Below are 15,337 nucleotides of genomic sequence, written 5' to 3'. Positions count from 1 at the left end.
GTGGTGTACTCCTCAATGCCATCTGAAGAATCCCGGAACATGTTCCAGTCTGTGCTAGCAAAACAGTCCTGTAGCTTAGAGATTTAACAGTAAATTCACTGATTTAATATATACACTACCGAAAGTTTTATAACACCTACTCATTCAAAGGTTTTTCTTTATTTTTATTATTTTCTACATTGTAGAATAATAGTGAAGACATCACAACTATGAAATAACACATATGGAATCATGTAGTAACCAAAAAGGTGTTAAACAAATCAAAATATATTTTATATTTGAGATTCTTCAAATAGCCACCCTTATCCTTGATGACAGCTTTGCACACTCTTGGCATTCTCTCAACCAGCTTCATGAGGTAGTCACCTGGAATGCATTTCAATTAACAGGTGTGCCTTCTTAAAAGTTCATTTGTGGAATTTCTTTCCTTCTTAATGCGTTTTGAGCCAATCAGTTGTGTTGTGACAAGGTAGGGGGGGTATACAGAAGATAGCCCTATTTGGTAAAAGACCAAGTCCATATTATGGCAAGAACAGCTCAAATAAGCAAATAGAAACGACAGTCATCATTACTTTAAGACATGAAGGTCAGTCAATACGGAACATTTCAAGAACTTTGAAAGTTTCTTCAAGTGCAGTCGCAAAAACCATCAAGCGCTATGATTAAACTGGCTCGCATGAGGACTGCCACAGGAATGGAAGACCCAGAGTTACCTCTGCTGCAGAGGATAAGTTCATTAGAGTTACCAGCCTCAGAAATTTCAGGCCTAATAAATGCTTCACAGAGTTCAAGTAACAGACAGATCTCAACATCAACTGTTCAGAGGAGACTGTGTGAATCAGTCCTTCATGGTCGAATTGCTGCAAAGAAACCACTACTAAAGGACACCAATAACAAGAAGAGACTTGCTTGGGCCAAGAAACACGAGCAATGGACATTAGACCAGTGGAAATTTGTCCTTTGGTCTTGAGTCCAAATTGGAAATGTTTGGTTCCAGCCGCCGTGTCTTTGTGAGACTCGGTGTGGGTGAACGGATGATCTCCGCATGTGTAGTTCCCACCGTAAAGCATGGAGGAGGAGGTATTATGGTGTGGGGGTACTTTGCTGGTGACACTGTCTGTGATTTTATTTAGAATTCAAGGCACACTTAACCAGCATGGCTACCACAGCATTCTACAGCGATATGCCATCCCATCTGGTTTGGGCTTAGTGGGACTATCATTTGTTTTTCAACAGGACAATTACCCAACACACCTCCAGGCTGGGTAATGGCTATTTTACCAAGAAGGAGAGTGATGGAGTGCTGCATCAGATGACCTGGCCTCCACAATCCCCCGACCTCAACCAAATTGAGATGGTTTGGGATGTGTCGGACCGCAGAGTGAAGGAAAAGCAGTCAACAAGTGCTAAGCATATGTGGGAACTCCTTCAAAACTGTTGGAAAAGCATTCCAGGTGATGCTGGTTGAGAGGATGCCAAGAGTGAACAAAGCTGTCATCAAGGCAAAGAATGTTTAAAATATATTTTGATTTAAAACATGATTCCATATGTGTTATTTCATAGTTTTGATGTCTTCACTATTATTCTACAATGTAGAAAATAGTAAAAATAAAGAAAAACCCTTGAATGAGTAGGTGTTCTAAAACTTTTGACCGGTTGTGTATTGTCACGGGACATTGACAAACAATTGACACAGTGAAACAAATAGTTTGCACGAATTGGCGGGAGTCAGTGCGCAATAGTGGAGAGAGACGTGCCTATAGCTCGTTTTTCCACACACCCCTCCCCTTATTCTGGTCTCTACATTTTGTAATTATGCTCGAGACAAGTTCCTCACACATAAGCAGTAACCTCATAAACATTGTCAGGATGTAGCAGTGGTCATTTTCCCTTCAACTGAAATCGTTACTGTTCAGTATTTCTAACCACCCCCCTTAAACGCACACACTACCCCAATTCAGTGTAAGTCATTGTCGGGATGAAAACCTCACACACCCCATCATAGGGCAGACACTCCTGCAGAGCACTCCCGATAGGAACAGCAGAGGAGCAGGAAGCAGACACTCCTGCAGAGCACTCCCGATAGGAACAGCAGAGGAGCAGAAAGCAGACAGTTTGGCCTCCAACATGGAGTCTTCACCAGGCCCGACTGGTAAACTTGACCAGCCCCTATCAATCAAATATTACAGGCAGAGGCGTATCGCATTATTCACTTAGACAGAGATGAGAAGCGGCTGCTCGGCTATGGAAACCCATTTCATGAAGCTCTCGACAAACAGCTTTTGTGCTGATGTTGCTTCCAGAGACAGTTTGGAACTCTGTAGTGAGTGTTGCAACCGAGGACAGACGATTTTTACGCGCTACGTGCATCAGCACTCGGCGGTCCCGTTCTTTGTGCTTGTGTGGCCTACCACTTCGCGGCTGAGCCGTTGTTGATCCTAGACGTTTGCACTTCATAATAACAGCACTTACAGTTGACCGGGAAGCTCTAGCAGGGCAGAAATGGGTCTGATATGTTGGAAAGGCATCCTATGACGGTGCCACGTTGAAAGTCACTGAGCTCTTCAGTATGGACCATTCTACTGCCAGTGTTTGTCTATGGAGATTGCATGGTGGTGTGCTCGATTTTATACACCTGTCAGCAACGGGTGGGGCTGAAATATCCGATTCCACTCATTTGAAGGGTGTCCACATACTTTTGTGTATGTCTTGCTAATAGACAACGTTGGTAATGTATATTATGTGTAGCCTACGGTGACTGCTTATATTGTAGGCTGTTTAACCTACGTGGGCTAGCCTCCGTGGCTGGAATAACAGTGAGTCATTTTAGCGCTAGCTTATGTGTATATATGTGGGGGAAAGGTAAATGGGGTTAGAAGTATGTTTGGCTCAGTTGATCCGCAGCGAGGGTGTGTGTTTTTACAGTGCTATACGTTTCCCCTTTACCTTGCTCCACCGTAGAGGGCTGAGGTGGGACGGGGAGGGTGAAAGGGGGCGATTGAGTAGTCTGCATGTGTGGTGCAGGGAGGTAGAGGTTTAGGCTCGGTGTGGTGTAGTGTCAGTTAGTGCTCCCCGGTGATCCATGTGGCCCAGGAAATAGGAAGTCCACTCAGATACTCTGGGCCTCATTCATGATGATGGAACACTCACGCTGTCTGTGCTGCTGCCAGAGGGATGTGTGTGTACTGTGTCTTGAGCTGAACTGTCACCTCCCTTTTTATTAGGTCTGTCTATGGCAGGAAAAAGCAGTCAAACTAAAATAATGCAAGCTACATGTGTGTCTGTGTCTGGGATGGAGCACATAAATAACTGTGTTTATATGCAGCTGTATGTGTATAAATGTGTGTATGAAATGTATGTTTGTATTATGTTGTATGTATAAATGTGTGCTTAGATTCAATGTGCATAAAAGGCATGTTTGTATAGATTGTAAATGTATCTGCGTTTCTATTTACCATATGAGTGAGTAAGTGTATATTTTGCACTGTATGTTAATATAGGCTGAGGCTATATGATTGTAGAAGTGTGGCATTCTATCCATCAGAATGTGTGTGTGCATATATCTTGTGTGTTTGCTGCCTGTCTCTCGGTATCTGTTTGGCAGAAGGGGTTGGTTGGGCTCAGATGGGGGTGGGGGAAATGAAATGGGCGTATCCCCCCAGCTGCCCGTCTGTCTGGTCGCCGTCGGTAACCTTGCTTGATGAGATCAGAGGGGTTTGGCTTTCAGCATGAGGCAGCCACCCTTCCCTCTTATCCTCCTCCTCTTCCTTCTGTCTCTCTCTCTCTCTCTCTCTCTCTCTCTCTCTCTCTCTCTCTCTCTCTCTCTCTCTCTCTCTCTCTCTCTCTCTCGCGCTCTCGCTCTGTGCTGAACAGGAACTGAAACTAACTCTGAAGAAGAAGAGTGCTCGATAGCGACAGACGCCGTAGCGACGGACGCCACGGCAACAAGAAGAGTCGCCGAGGTCAGGAACAGTAGCGATAGCGGCCGAACGGCTTAGCTTCTGCCAGGCAGGGAGGGAGGGAAGAGAGGGGTCTTTCCCTCAGCAGGACTCAACTGGCTTCAGTTCTCCTCTTTTCTCTTCTTCTGTTCTTTCTACAACGGAGAGAGGGAGCGCTTTTATCACTACTCTTCTCTTGGGATTTGTTTTTTATCGGCTTTGAGGTGGAACAGGAGACACAGAGTTTCACAGAGAAGAGCTACGCTACTGTTACTACTGTAAGTGGCTTGTTTAAGAGAGAATGAGTGTTAGAGAGGGAGCATGGTAGAGCGGTTGTTGATGGGTTGTGAGAAAGTAAGTTTTTGTATGTGTGAATGAGGGATGCTGATACCTCGTGACACACTCTGTTCGTGTACTGTTTATTTTACTCTATATATTCTGTAGCTAAGAGTTCATTATTTTGTGTGTGTGTGTGTGTCTGCGTGTGGCATCCTCCTGCAGCTCTCTCATGGCTGACCAGCTTTCTCCCAGATGCTGCGTGTTTCCTCTCTCTTCCCTGTCCCGTTGTTAATCCCCCTAATGGACCAGAGGCCCCAGCTGTACAGGATACTCTCCCCTCCTCCGCTCCGTGTGTGTCGGGAATTCTCCCATATGCCATCCTCGGATTTCCCTCCCATTAATGACATTAAAAGCATAGCTACTCCTGAATCCTGATATCTATTATAAAACCTGATGTTTTCAATACCTATTGACTTCTATACCCCCCCCCCCCCCCCTCCCCCCCATTCATCTAAAATGGTTTGTGCGACAGCTATAGGTTTCTGTCTGTTGTCCTACCATGTTTAGGTTGGAGGGGGAGGGGGTAAATCCGAGCTGTGCTGCTGGGATGGTTAGATAACGGGGCTTCATTCTGACTTCATCCCTTTTGTTTTGTCAGCTGCTGACCTCTCGCTTGGCTTGTTATCACTCACTCCTTCCTCTTTCTCTCTGTCTGCCATTCTGTGTGTGTCTCTCTCTCTCTCCACCTTTCTTAGATAAGGTGATTAGAGAGTAGCAGTGGTTGTGGGGGGTTTCTCTGGCCCATACTGTGTGTTCAAATCCCTATTGTTTATGTGTGTGTGTTTTGGGTTGGTATGTTGTGTGTGCCTCCGTAACCCTAGCATGCAACGTTCTGTGTGTGTTATGTACCCTTCTATGAGTTTGTACCACTGGCGTCAGTTCAGCTAAACCTAGGATATGATAAAGTGGGGTGTGTGTGGGGGTGTGGTTAGGGTTAACTCTAAAATGCTATTTGGAGAAAAGCAAAAAACAAATGTCCCCTGCCATTAATTACTATTGTAATGTTAGGTTTAAAGGTCTTTGGAACGGCATATACTATGTCAACAACTACTCAACCTTGTCATAAATTGACTTTACTTGTGGAACGGCGAATACACAACGTGAAATACACTCAGTGGCCAGCCCGCTCACGAAAATGGTTCACTCTACAGACAGTGAGTCATGTGGCCGTGGCTTGCTATATAAAGCAAGCAGACAGGCATCGAGGCATTCAATTACTATTCGATTGAATGTTAGAATGGGCAAAACGAGTGACCCAAGCGACTTTGAGCACCGGATCCAGTATCTCAAACGACCGGCCTCCTGGGCTTTTCACACACGACAGTGTCTAGGGTTTATCGAGAATGGTGCGACAAACAAAAAACATCCAGTCAACGGCAGTTCTCTGGGTGAAAACAGCTCGTTGATGAAAGAGGTCGCAGGAGAATGGCAAGAATCGTGCAAGCTAACAGGCGGGGCCACAAACAGGCAAAGAACGGGCTGTAGAATCCATGCCCCGAATAATTCAGGCTGTTGTAGAGGCAACCCAGTACTAGATGGGTGTACCTAATAAACTAGATTCATAATACAAGCTATCAAGCCGACTTCAAATGCCGACATCCATAGGCGGCGCGAGTTTTGGGGAAGCAATTTTTTCACCATAAAGTTGCACCTTTATAATAAAGGATAGCATGCATCCATCATCGCATTTGCAGACTAATGTAAGATAGGCTACTATTCCTAATGTGATGAGTAGATTGCATAGTCATAATTTAGGCTAATAATATAAGTAAATCACTGTAAGCAAAACAGACAGTGCTGAACAATGAATGCCTGAGCGTGTAGTGACATAGTCGCCTAATCGGAGACATTTCTTCTCTTTTTTTTCTTTGCACAGGAAAAATGTGGCCTTTTTTTATAAACGAATTACATGCAATTCTGCTACACTTTATGACTGGAGACACATAAGCAAAAAAAAAATATACCACACAAATTAGTTGCCTACTCTGCTGACACTTACAAACAGATGCAACATCTAATCTAGGCCTACGAAAAGGGGAGACATAAATTGTACAATATGACGTCCATCTAGCCCGAGGAGGGAATTATTGTCCCAAAAAGAACTTTCCATTGGGACTGATCCAATGATAAAGACAGTGAATATGCACACTCACTGGGGATATGGCCGATGCGCTCTGCTGGTGCCAATAAGATAGGCTACTGTTCGCTCAATTGGAAGTTGAATTTTTTTACAACTACAGACAGATTAGTCTTCCTTTGTCTTCTCTTTTCAGCAATGGCCATTTGCTTTCTAAACTGTTTTTCCTGCGATTGTATTTTGAAATATTGCGATAGGCTTAGGCCTATTTAACTGCTTTTCACTGACCGCTGCAACTCAACAATCAGCTGTTTGGTAGGCTATTTGCTGCGCGCTTCCCAAATTGTTTGCTTAAAACAATCCACATTTTTTAAATAAGCTAATGATCCTCTGTGGCCAAATCATGCTCTCTGGTGTAGTATTTTCAATGATTTTATTTATTTCTGTATAGACACTATTAATGACATTAGCTAATTTTGACTAATTCAGTTTAATTTAGGGAAAGCTTATCTTCCCCTAGCCTATTGGACGCGCCGCCTAGATCAATGTGAAAGTAACCGGTGCATAAAACAGCTGGCTTTGGGGCTTACAATGCCGAATTTAAATGCCAACATCAAATTCAAAGCAGTCGGCACACTGCCTAAACGGCTGACCGGCAAAGTAAATTGTCTGGCATGGTCTCTTCTCTCTGCTGAGAGAAAGGCACACAGGGTAGCATCTTCTCTCTCTGAGCGATGCTCTACATGGTCCTAAAGCCAGCCATCTAATACGCTAAACAGCTGTTGCATGTAATCGTGTTTTGAATGATTTTAGTCTACTTTTTTGTAGTCTCCTAAAATGTTTGGTGTTGAGCCATACCCTGCCCTACCGAATTGGTTAATACATGTTTGAATGTCTGGGATTTTAGCATTAATGTCTGGGACTATTTCATCCCCTTTTCAGAATACAGAAGCAGACATGCTTGAACAACAGAAAAGTGTGAAAAATGTAAGGAGTGCAGTGCTCCTTGAGAAGTTTATGGATGATGCCACAGGGCTGTGTGTGTGTGTGTGGGGGGGGGGGGGGGGGTGTATGGAAAATAAATGAATGGATTTTCTGTGGGTGTAGGAACGCTATAGACTTTTCTGTGGGTGTCGGAGCGCTTTAGACTTTTCTGTGGGTGTAAAATTAGTTTTGATTTAGAATGGGCAGAGGAAAAAAGACATGGCATCTGTATGCACTCAAATAGCGAATGGAGGCTGCGTGCTTTCCTGCCGGTCCATTTTTCAATGATGCCTGGTAGGCTACTTCGGTTTTATAGCGGAGCTGTGCTTAATATGAGCAGCTGAGAAATTAATATAAGAACACTTATTTCACTCCACACATCAACCACTGTTTGAAGAGCATGCTCTCGCTGCCCGACAGGTGATATTCCGCCCAAATGCTGTATGCCATGGGCTCTCCAACCCTGTTCCTGGAGCTACCCAGTGCTTAATTTGGGAAACCAAGTGAAATCTGTTCTGAAACATTGATAGTAACATGTTTTCGCAACTAAACATATTTCACTAAACTGTTGACAGCCTCTCTTCATGCTTGAGAAAGGAATAAAGGAGAGAGAGGAGGAGATGGAAACGCATGGTGGTGAGATATTCTGTATAGCTAAAGGTAAAGTGCCACCCAATTAAAAATCCCTACTACTAGGCTATTCAAAATAAAATACAAATCTACTATAATTGTAGGCTACCTGTAAGTCGCCCTGCACAATCAATGAACCAACAGCATCGCCTAGGGCTATATGTTCTCTCCCAGACTTGTGGATATACATTTTGGAGCGTAGCATAAGGTAACCACGCTATCCAGTATGTATAATAATACAGTCCACATCAAAGGCGGATTACTCAAATTTGTTTAATTTTGGAGTATAGGCTAGACCAATTATGTACCAAAGACATCTTAAATCAGTTTTGTTTTAATGTTTTTTTTTCTGCCATGAGTAATATGCGGTAGGCTATGTATTGTATAAGGCACAATCATAATTTTAATACAGGTTTTTTTTTAGGGATTGGATTCATAAGCTCTTATAAGCGAATGGATGTTTTAAATTAATCATCACCTTAGAAAGTGCTGTCCATTTCATTGTGTTAGGCTTTGAAACAACATACATAACGAACATGTTTTACACTCAGTTTCAACCTGCTGTTGAACTTCTTTCTTCAAATTGATCATCACAGTGACATGAGTTTTAAAAGCAGGATACTGTTTTGATAAGTGTTTGATGTGATTTTCGATTTGCATTGATGTCAGAGTGGTTAGAGGGACAATAGAGCCCTGAGTACCAGGCCATTAGGACCTGATGGTCGTTAGCAAGTTGGGTACTACCAAAGCATGTCCAGAGTGCATAAGAGGAGATTACCGTGACTCAATGGTCACGTGGAATTTTACTGCGGTCATGATTTATGACTGCTGGTGTGTCGGTAATACAGTCACCGCAACAGCGCTACCTGAGGTCCATTGTCATGCCATTCATCCGTCGCCTTTGAAATTGTTGTGTTTATAGGTTTGTTCAGTGTAAATTCAAACTGATAAATTGGTGCGAATTTAACCAAGTGCTCAATAACCATTAAAATGCCCATAAAGGCTAGCCGTCCAAAACACACGGCATATCACAGTAGTGTGTATGTGTAGACATCTCTGCCTGTCACGCATTCATTTATTGCAGCACTGAAAATAGCTTGGGGCATTTTGTCGGCAGCGTGATATAATTTGTACCCATTGATAGGGTGTAAGTGCTGTTTTACCCTTCGCTGATGGTTTACTGAGAGAGGGATGAGGAAACAAAGGTAGGGCGAGGAGAAAGGGGTGGGCGTATGTCACGGGTACTATTTGAGAAGGTCCGGTCACACACATTTCCTATGTGGCAAAGGTTCAGATGGATATTGTCATTTATCATCATAGTAACAAACCCCCACCTCGTGACCCATGCATGGTTTTGTTCAGTTCACATAACGTAATTTAAATCTATGCATTAATGTGTGTGTAATAGAATATACTTGTCAAAAACGTGTGTAGACATTAATAAATGCATTTCTATAGCTTCCTAAATCATTTTTACAATGGCGGAGAAGTACCAAAATGGCTGTTGGCTTCAATACAGCGCCCCCTGTCAGACATTTAGTGTATGTACACATCATTGTTCACGCCTCTCTTGTTGGCGGAGCGTACATTTAGCAGTTTTAAAGCTTATTTCCTGCAATTCTTTTTTGCATTTTGCGACGTCTTCTCTGTGTTCATATGATATCTGAGTGACTCAAACATTACAACCAAATCAATGGGGACCCCAGGGGGTAGTCTTATCTCGATGGCTTAATAGAAGTAATGGGCCACCGTTAGCAGGATGGAGTTCTTATCTTACCTTATCTCTTAGACGAATCATCCTGTGGAATTCCATCTGTATTTTGACATACTCTAAATAATAACATACAGCATACAATCTACCTACCCATGGCATATCCTCACTAGAAATGAATCTCAACTATGTAGACGCTAAAGGTTGTTTAGAATAGTTTATATAGGCCTTACTCTTCACTGCAGTTCACTCATAGCAATACACACACTTCTAATTGGAACCAGGGCTGCATGTGTTAGTCTGTTTAAACACACACTGTTTTGGATGACCATTTACAGGCTGGCCTGGGTTCTTCCTCCTGTAAAGCCGACAGACTGTGACAGACCATGATCATTTGGTAATTTCCCAGACATTATTATGAGGAGTTTTCCCTAGAAGTCCTCCATCTTGTGTTTGTGTGTGTGCGTGGCTGTTCTGAGGTAATGACTCTACTGTGACAAGAAAAAGAATGTCAGCCAGACAAGCAGCTGTGTCTGTGAGAGTGCGAGTGTGTGTGTGTGTGTGTGTGTGTGTGTGTGTGTCACATCAAAGCCTGTCTACCAAGTCAGGGCATGTTGGATATGCATGAAAGCCTGGCTATGAGGCAGAAGGGACTGAGCAATGATTTCATCCACACATTATGCAACAGGGATTATTTTAGGGATTTTTTTTAGGGATGTTAGAGGGAAGGTGGCCAAGTCACATCCCCCCAACGTTAAACCTCCCTTTGTCTGATTCTGTCTTTTCCAGTCGCTTTTTTTCTTTCGGTCTGTGCCTGTTCTCTCTTTCGCTCTCTCTCTCTTTTTCTCTCTTTTTTATTTTTCTCTCTCGCTCTTTTTCTCTCACTCTCTTTCTCTCGCTCTCTTTCTCTCTCTCTCGCTCTTTTTCTCTTTCTCTCTTTCTCTTTTTCTCTCTTTCTCTCTCTCGCTCTCTTTCTCTCTCTCGCTCTCTTTCTCTCTCTCGCTCTCTTTCTCTCTCTCTCGCTCTTTCTTTCTCTTTTTTCTCTCTTTTTCTCTTTTTCTCTTTCTCTTTCTTTTTCTCTTTCTCTCTCTCTCTTTCTCTTTCTCTTTCGTTTTCTCTCTCTTTCTCTTTCTCTCTTTCTCCTTTCTTTCTCTCTTTCTCGCTCTCTTTTTCTCTCTCTCTCGCTCTTTTTCTTTCTCTCTCTCTCGCTCTTTTTCTCTTTCTCTCTCTCTCTTTTTCTCTCTTTCTCTCTCTTCCTATACCTCCATTTCATTATGCCTTTCTCTTTGTCTCCCTCTTTCTCCCTCAAGAAAGATCTTTCCCATCCTAAATGCTATCCTTTCTGCTCCCCTAACTGCCATACCTGTCTAGCCCAACTAAAAGAAGAGGTGATGACGGAGAAGAGCAGACTCTCCTAAATGAGTCGGCAGAAGGCTGGGGGGAGCGAGGGAGAGAGAGAGCGATCTAACTCAAATGGGACGGTAGGATCTAAATGTAAACAACAGATGGTAGGACCATGTTGCAGCTCTTCACGACAACTGCCTTCTGAGGGGTAACCGTGGCGATGGTGACCGTGACAATGCAGGTCATAGGTCAAGCACCCCCTTAAGGAAGGCGTAACGCATAGGTTGCCACCCACATGCCCTCCCAGACTGGGTCTAGGCCAGCTGAGCTCGATGGAGAGGAGCCATCTGGGGGGGAATGCGAGTAATGGACATGCTGTACACACACACACACACACAAAATAACACAAAGGTACACACACAGTAAAAAAACACATGCACACTAAGGCTGCGTTTACACAGGCAGCCCAATTCTGATATTTTCCCCCACTAATTCATCTTTTGACCAATCAGATCAGCTCTTTTGCCAATCATTTGGGAAAATATCAGAATTGGGCTGCCTGTGTAAACGCAGCCATAGACACATAGACAATACTGAGAAAGACACTTGTACAGAACTACACCTAGTAACACAACAATACACACATGCACACACACACACACACACACACACACACACACACACACACACACACACACACACACACACACACACACACACACACAACTACAATTTGGCTACAGTTACTGAGTAGCTAATGACATTCTCCCAGAAACTTCCATAAGCACCCAGCCCTAACCCACCTGCCCACTTATGACACACTCTGAACAGTTCATTGGACACACACACACACACTTCCCTGCTGGGAACTGAACTCTGGTGCCACACACACTCTGCCAACTCTCATGACCTCATTCCTCTTCTCATTTAATGGAAGACAGAGAAGGGGGGGTGGGGGGTGTCTGGTCACCTTCCTTCCTGTTAACTTACATAGACAGACCTCTCTCTCAGGCTGTCGATGACCTCACTCTGAGTGTTGAGTGTTGTCCAGTACTGTATTTGTGTCTGTGGATATTGGCTTACATAGCAACAGTCTTTCACAGTCTGACATCTGTGTGTACAGTACAGTACCGTATATACTGTAACTGTCAGCTGTATATACGTGTGTGTCTGTCTACCCCCAAGAGGTGTGTCAGTCTGTGGTATGAGTGTCCCTTTCCCTATGTTCAGGACGAGCTATCCCTCATTCCTGGAAGAGACTGATGCGTCATTTCAGCTGAGCAGGAACTGTGTGTGGGTGGCCAAGCAGGGTGTGTGACTTTGTTTGTCCAAACAGGAACTGCCTGCTAGTGTTACATAGGGCCCTAGTATTTTTAGCTTATCAGCCAATCTTCCATTATCTAGTGGAGCGTTTTTTTTTCACATCACCATGGATCAATGACGTTTCGCCTGCGGCAAAGAGGGATTTTTTTTGGAATATGTTATTTTTTTGGCTTTGGAAGCTCAAGGGGATGGAGCAATAAAATGTGCATTTTTTTATTTGTTTTCCCTCCTGTTTTTTCTTTTTGCCGACTCAGCTGCTTTTCTGAAAGGCGCTCATTAAAAATGCATTATCTAAATGAGCGTTCGCGTCCTCTGAGTTCTACTCTAGGGGAGGTATCTCACTGTTGGTGTGTTTTGATATAGCTCTTTCTCTCGCTCACACTTATTATCTCTCTTTCTCTGGTCTCTAGAACTTTGTTTGAGTGTGTTTTGCAGGGAGGCAGTGAATCGGGCCAGAACAGAGAACGGAGTAGTCATAACAAGCTGTAACGTACCCTTACATGCACTCACATTCTTCTCTCTCTGCTTTCTCCTCTCAGGAGTGTCATCGGTGGCCCCCTTTTGAAGGCGGCGTTGTGGAGTCAGCCACCGACAGGAGTGCATCATCACCGCTCCCTGTGGTTCCCCTGGTTACTGCACCGAAAAATCTGCTTTAATGAAGTAACGCCGGGGTGACTGAGGACCAAACCGACCCAAACTAACAACCCCCCCCCCCCCCCCCCCCCCCCCCCCACCCCCCTTCTCGCCGACACCATGGGTCAGAAGATCTCTGGCGGCGTCAAGTCAGTGGACAGTCGTGGCGAGGGTGGCTCGCCCTCCTTCCGCCCGTCGGCCCATCGCCGGCACCTCCACCCCGAGCTGCGGGGCCCTGACTTCTACAAGCCGCCGCGGCTGGACCTGCTGCTGGACATGCCGCCCGCGCCCCCTGACCTCCAGCTCCGCCATGCCTGGAACCCGGAGGACCGCTCGCTCAACGTTTTCATCAAGGAGGAGGACAAACTGACCTTCCACCGCCATCCTGTAGCGCAGAGCACCGACTGCATCCGTGGCAGGGTGGGCTACACGCGGGGGCTCCATGTCTGGCGGATCCACTGGCCGGCGAGACAGCGAGGGACACACGCCGTTGTGGGAGTAGCCACAGCCGACGCCCCCTTACACTCGGTCGGCTACACAGCACTAGTGGGCAGTGATTTAGAGTCCTGGGGGTGGGACTTGGGCAGGAACCGACTGTACCACGATAGTAAGAACCGGGCCCAGGCTTCCCTACCTTCGTATCCGTGCTTCTTAGAGCCCGAGGAGGCTTTCGTATTGCCGGACGCTCTTCTAGTGGTGTTGGATATGGACGAGGGCACGTTGAGTTTCATGGTGGACGGACAGTACCTGGGTGTGGCATTCAGAGGCCTGAAGGGGAAGAAGCTGTACCCCATCGTCAGCGCCGTGTGGGGCCACTGTGAGATCAGCATGAGATATGCCAACGGACTGGATCGTAAGTGTCATCTCCTCCTTCCTCCCCTGTCCTTCTTCTATCTCTCACAGGATTTAATAAGTAGAGGTATTTGCAATGCGTCATTATATAAGATGGTAATACAATGATATACTAATAGTAGACAACATCGAAAAATGCTCAATTAGTCTCCTCTACCCATCTCCTTTTTCTTCATTACCAATGATCAGACAGGATATTAGAAGCAGCATGGTGGGAGGTCCTTTCAACCAAAGTGGTCATGAAGGAGAGCAGATGAGGAAAGCAAGCCTTTAAAGCAGGGATCATCAACTAGTTTCAGCCCCGGGACTTGAGCGGATGGTCAGGGGGCCGGGAACATAATTATAAATAATTTGTAGACTGCAAATTGACAGCAAGAAGCCCAAACAGATGTAATATTTGACAAAAACATAATCATTTCAAACCTTGCTTACGTATATATTAGATCACGTATCTCTCTGTTATGCGTGCGAATACTTTGGAACAGATTTCCAAAAATAAATTCACTTGGAGCTGATTTGCTAGCGTTTTTTAAATATATATTTTTATGTATATTTTTGTTGCTGATGTTGCTCAGAACTTGGGGGACAAATAAGTTGGGGAGCCCTGCTTTGAAGGGTGCGTAGAACATAGAACTTTACCTTGCGTCATTATAGGATACTTTTGTGGAAAATATACAATTACCGTTCAGAACATCAGAGGGCAGATAAAGACGCAAAGCAGAACCATATCTGCCTACAGTATCTGGTTCTGTCATTATCTACCGAAAGTAATTTAGCTTCGCAATGAACTGGGTTCTTTGTTTACTGCACTGTCGATATACACTGCTCAAAAAAATAAAGGGAACACTTAAACAACACAATGTAACTCCAAGTCAATCACACTTCTGTGAAATCAAACTGTCCACTTAGGAAGCAACACTGATTGACAATAAATTTCACATGCTGTTGTGCAAATGGAATAGACAGCAGGTGGAAATTATAGGCAATTAGCAAGATACCCCCAATAAAGGAGTGGTTTTGCAGGTGGTGACCACAGACCACTTCTCAGTTCCTATGCTTCCTGGCTGATGTTTTGGTCACTTTTGAATGCTGGCGGTGCTTTCACTCTAGTGGTAGCATGAGACGGAGTCTACAACCCACACAAGTGGCTCAGGTAGTGCAGCTCATCCAGGATGGCACATCAATGCGAGCTGTGGCAAGAAGGTTTGCTGTGTCTGTCAGCGTAGTGTCCAGAGCATGGAGGCGCTACCAGGAGACAGGCCAGTACATCAGGAGACGTGGAGGAGGCCGTAGGAGGGCAACAACCCAGCAGCAGGACCGCTACCTCCGCCTTTGTGCAAGGAGGAGCAGGAGCAGCACTGACAGAGCCCTGCAAAATGACCTCCAGCAGGCCACAAATGTGCATGTGTCTGCTCAAACGGTCAGAAACAGACTCCATGAGGGTGGTATGAGGGCCCGACGTCCACAGGTGGGGGTTGTGCTTACAGACCAACACCGTGCAGGACG

The 15,337-nt window shown here is 44.8% G+C and overlaps 1 protein-coding gene and 1 long non-coding RNA gene across 2 annotated transcripts in view; both read left to right on the top strand.

The window, feature by feature from the left end:
* The window catches only part of LOC311098722, a 63,034-nt gene extending 49,986 nt beyond the window's left edge, over positions 1–13,048 (top strand). The window contains exon 3 of the long non-coding RNA XR_014609660.1: positions 12,886–13,048. This is a non-coding gene — a long non-coding RNA (uncharacterized lncRNA). The remainder of the gene's footprint in view (positions 1–12,885) is intronic.
* Positions 13,049–13,099: 51 nt separating this feature from the next.
* The window catches only part of LOC311098628 (SPRY domain-containing SOCS box protein 4-like), a gene marked incomplete at its 5' end in the record, with an annotated part of 63,457 nt that continues 61,219 nt past the window's right edge, over positions 13,100–15,337 (top strand). Inside the window, one exon of the mRNA XM_084139160.1 lies at positions 13,100–13,832. Within this exon, the coding sequence (XP_083995286.1) occupies positions 13,100–13,832 (733 nt within the window). The remainder of the gene's footprint in view (positions 13,833–15,337) is intronic.

This window comes from Coregonus lavaretus (assembly GCF_964263955.1).
Source record: "Coregonus lavaretus genome assembly, chromosome: 23".
In the NCBI taxonomy this organism is placed as follows: domain Eukaryota; kingdom Metazoa; phylum Chordata; class Actinopteri; order Salmoniformes; family Salmonidae; genus Coregonus; species Coregonus lavaretus.
This window is presented reverse-complemented; position numbering and strand designations above follow the sequence as displayed.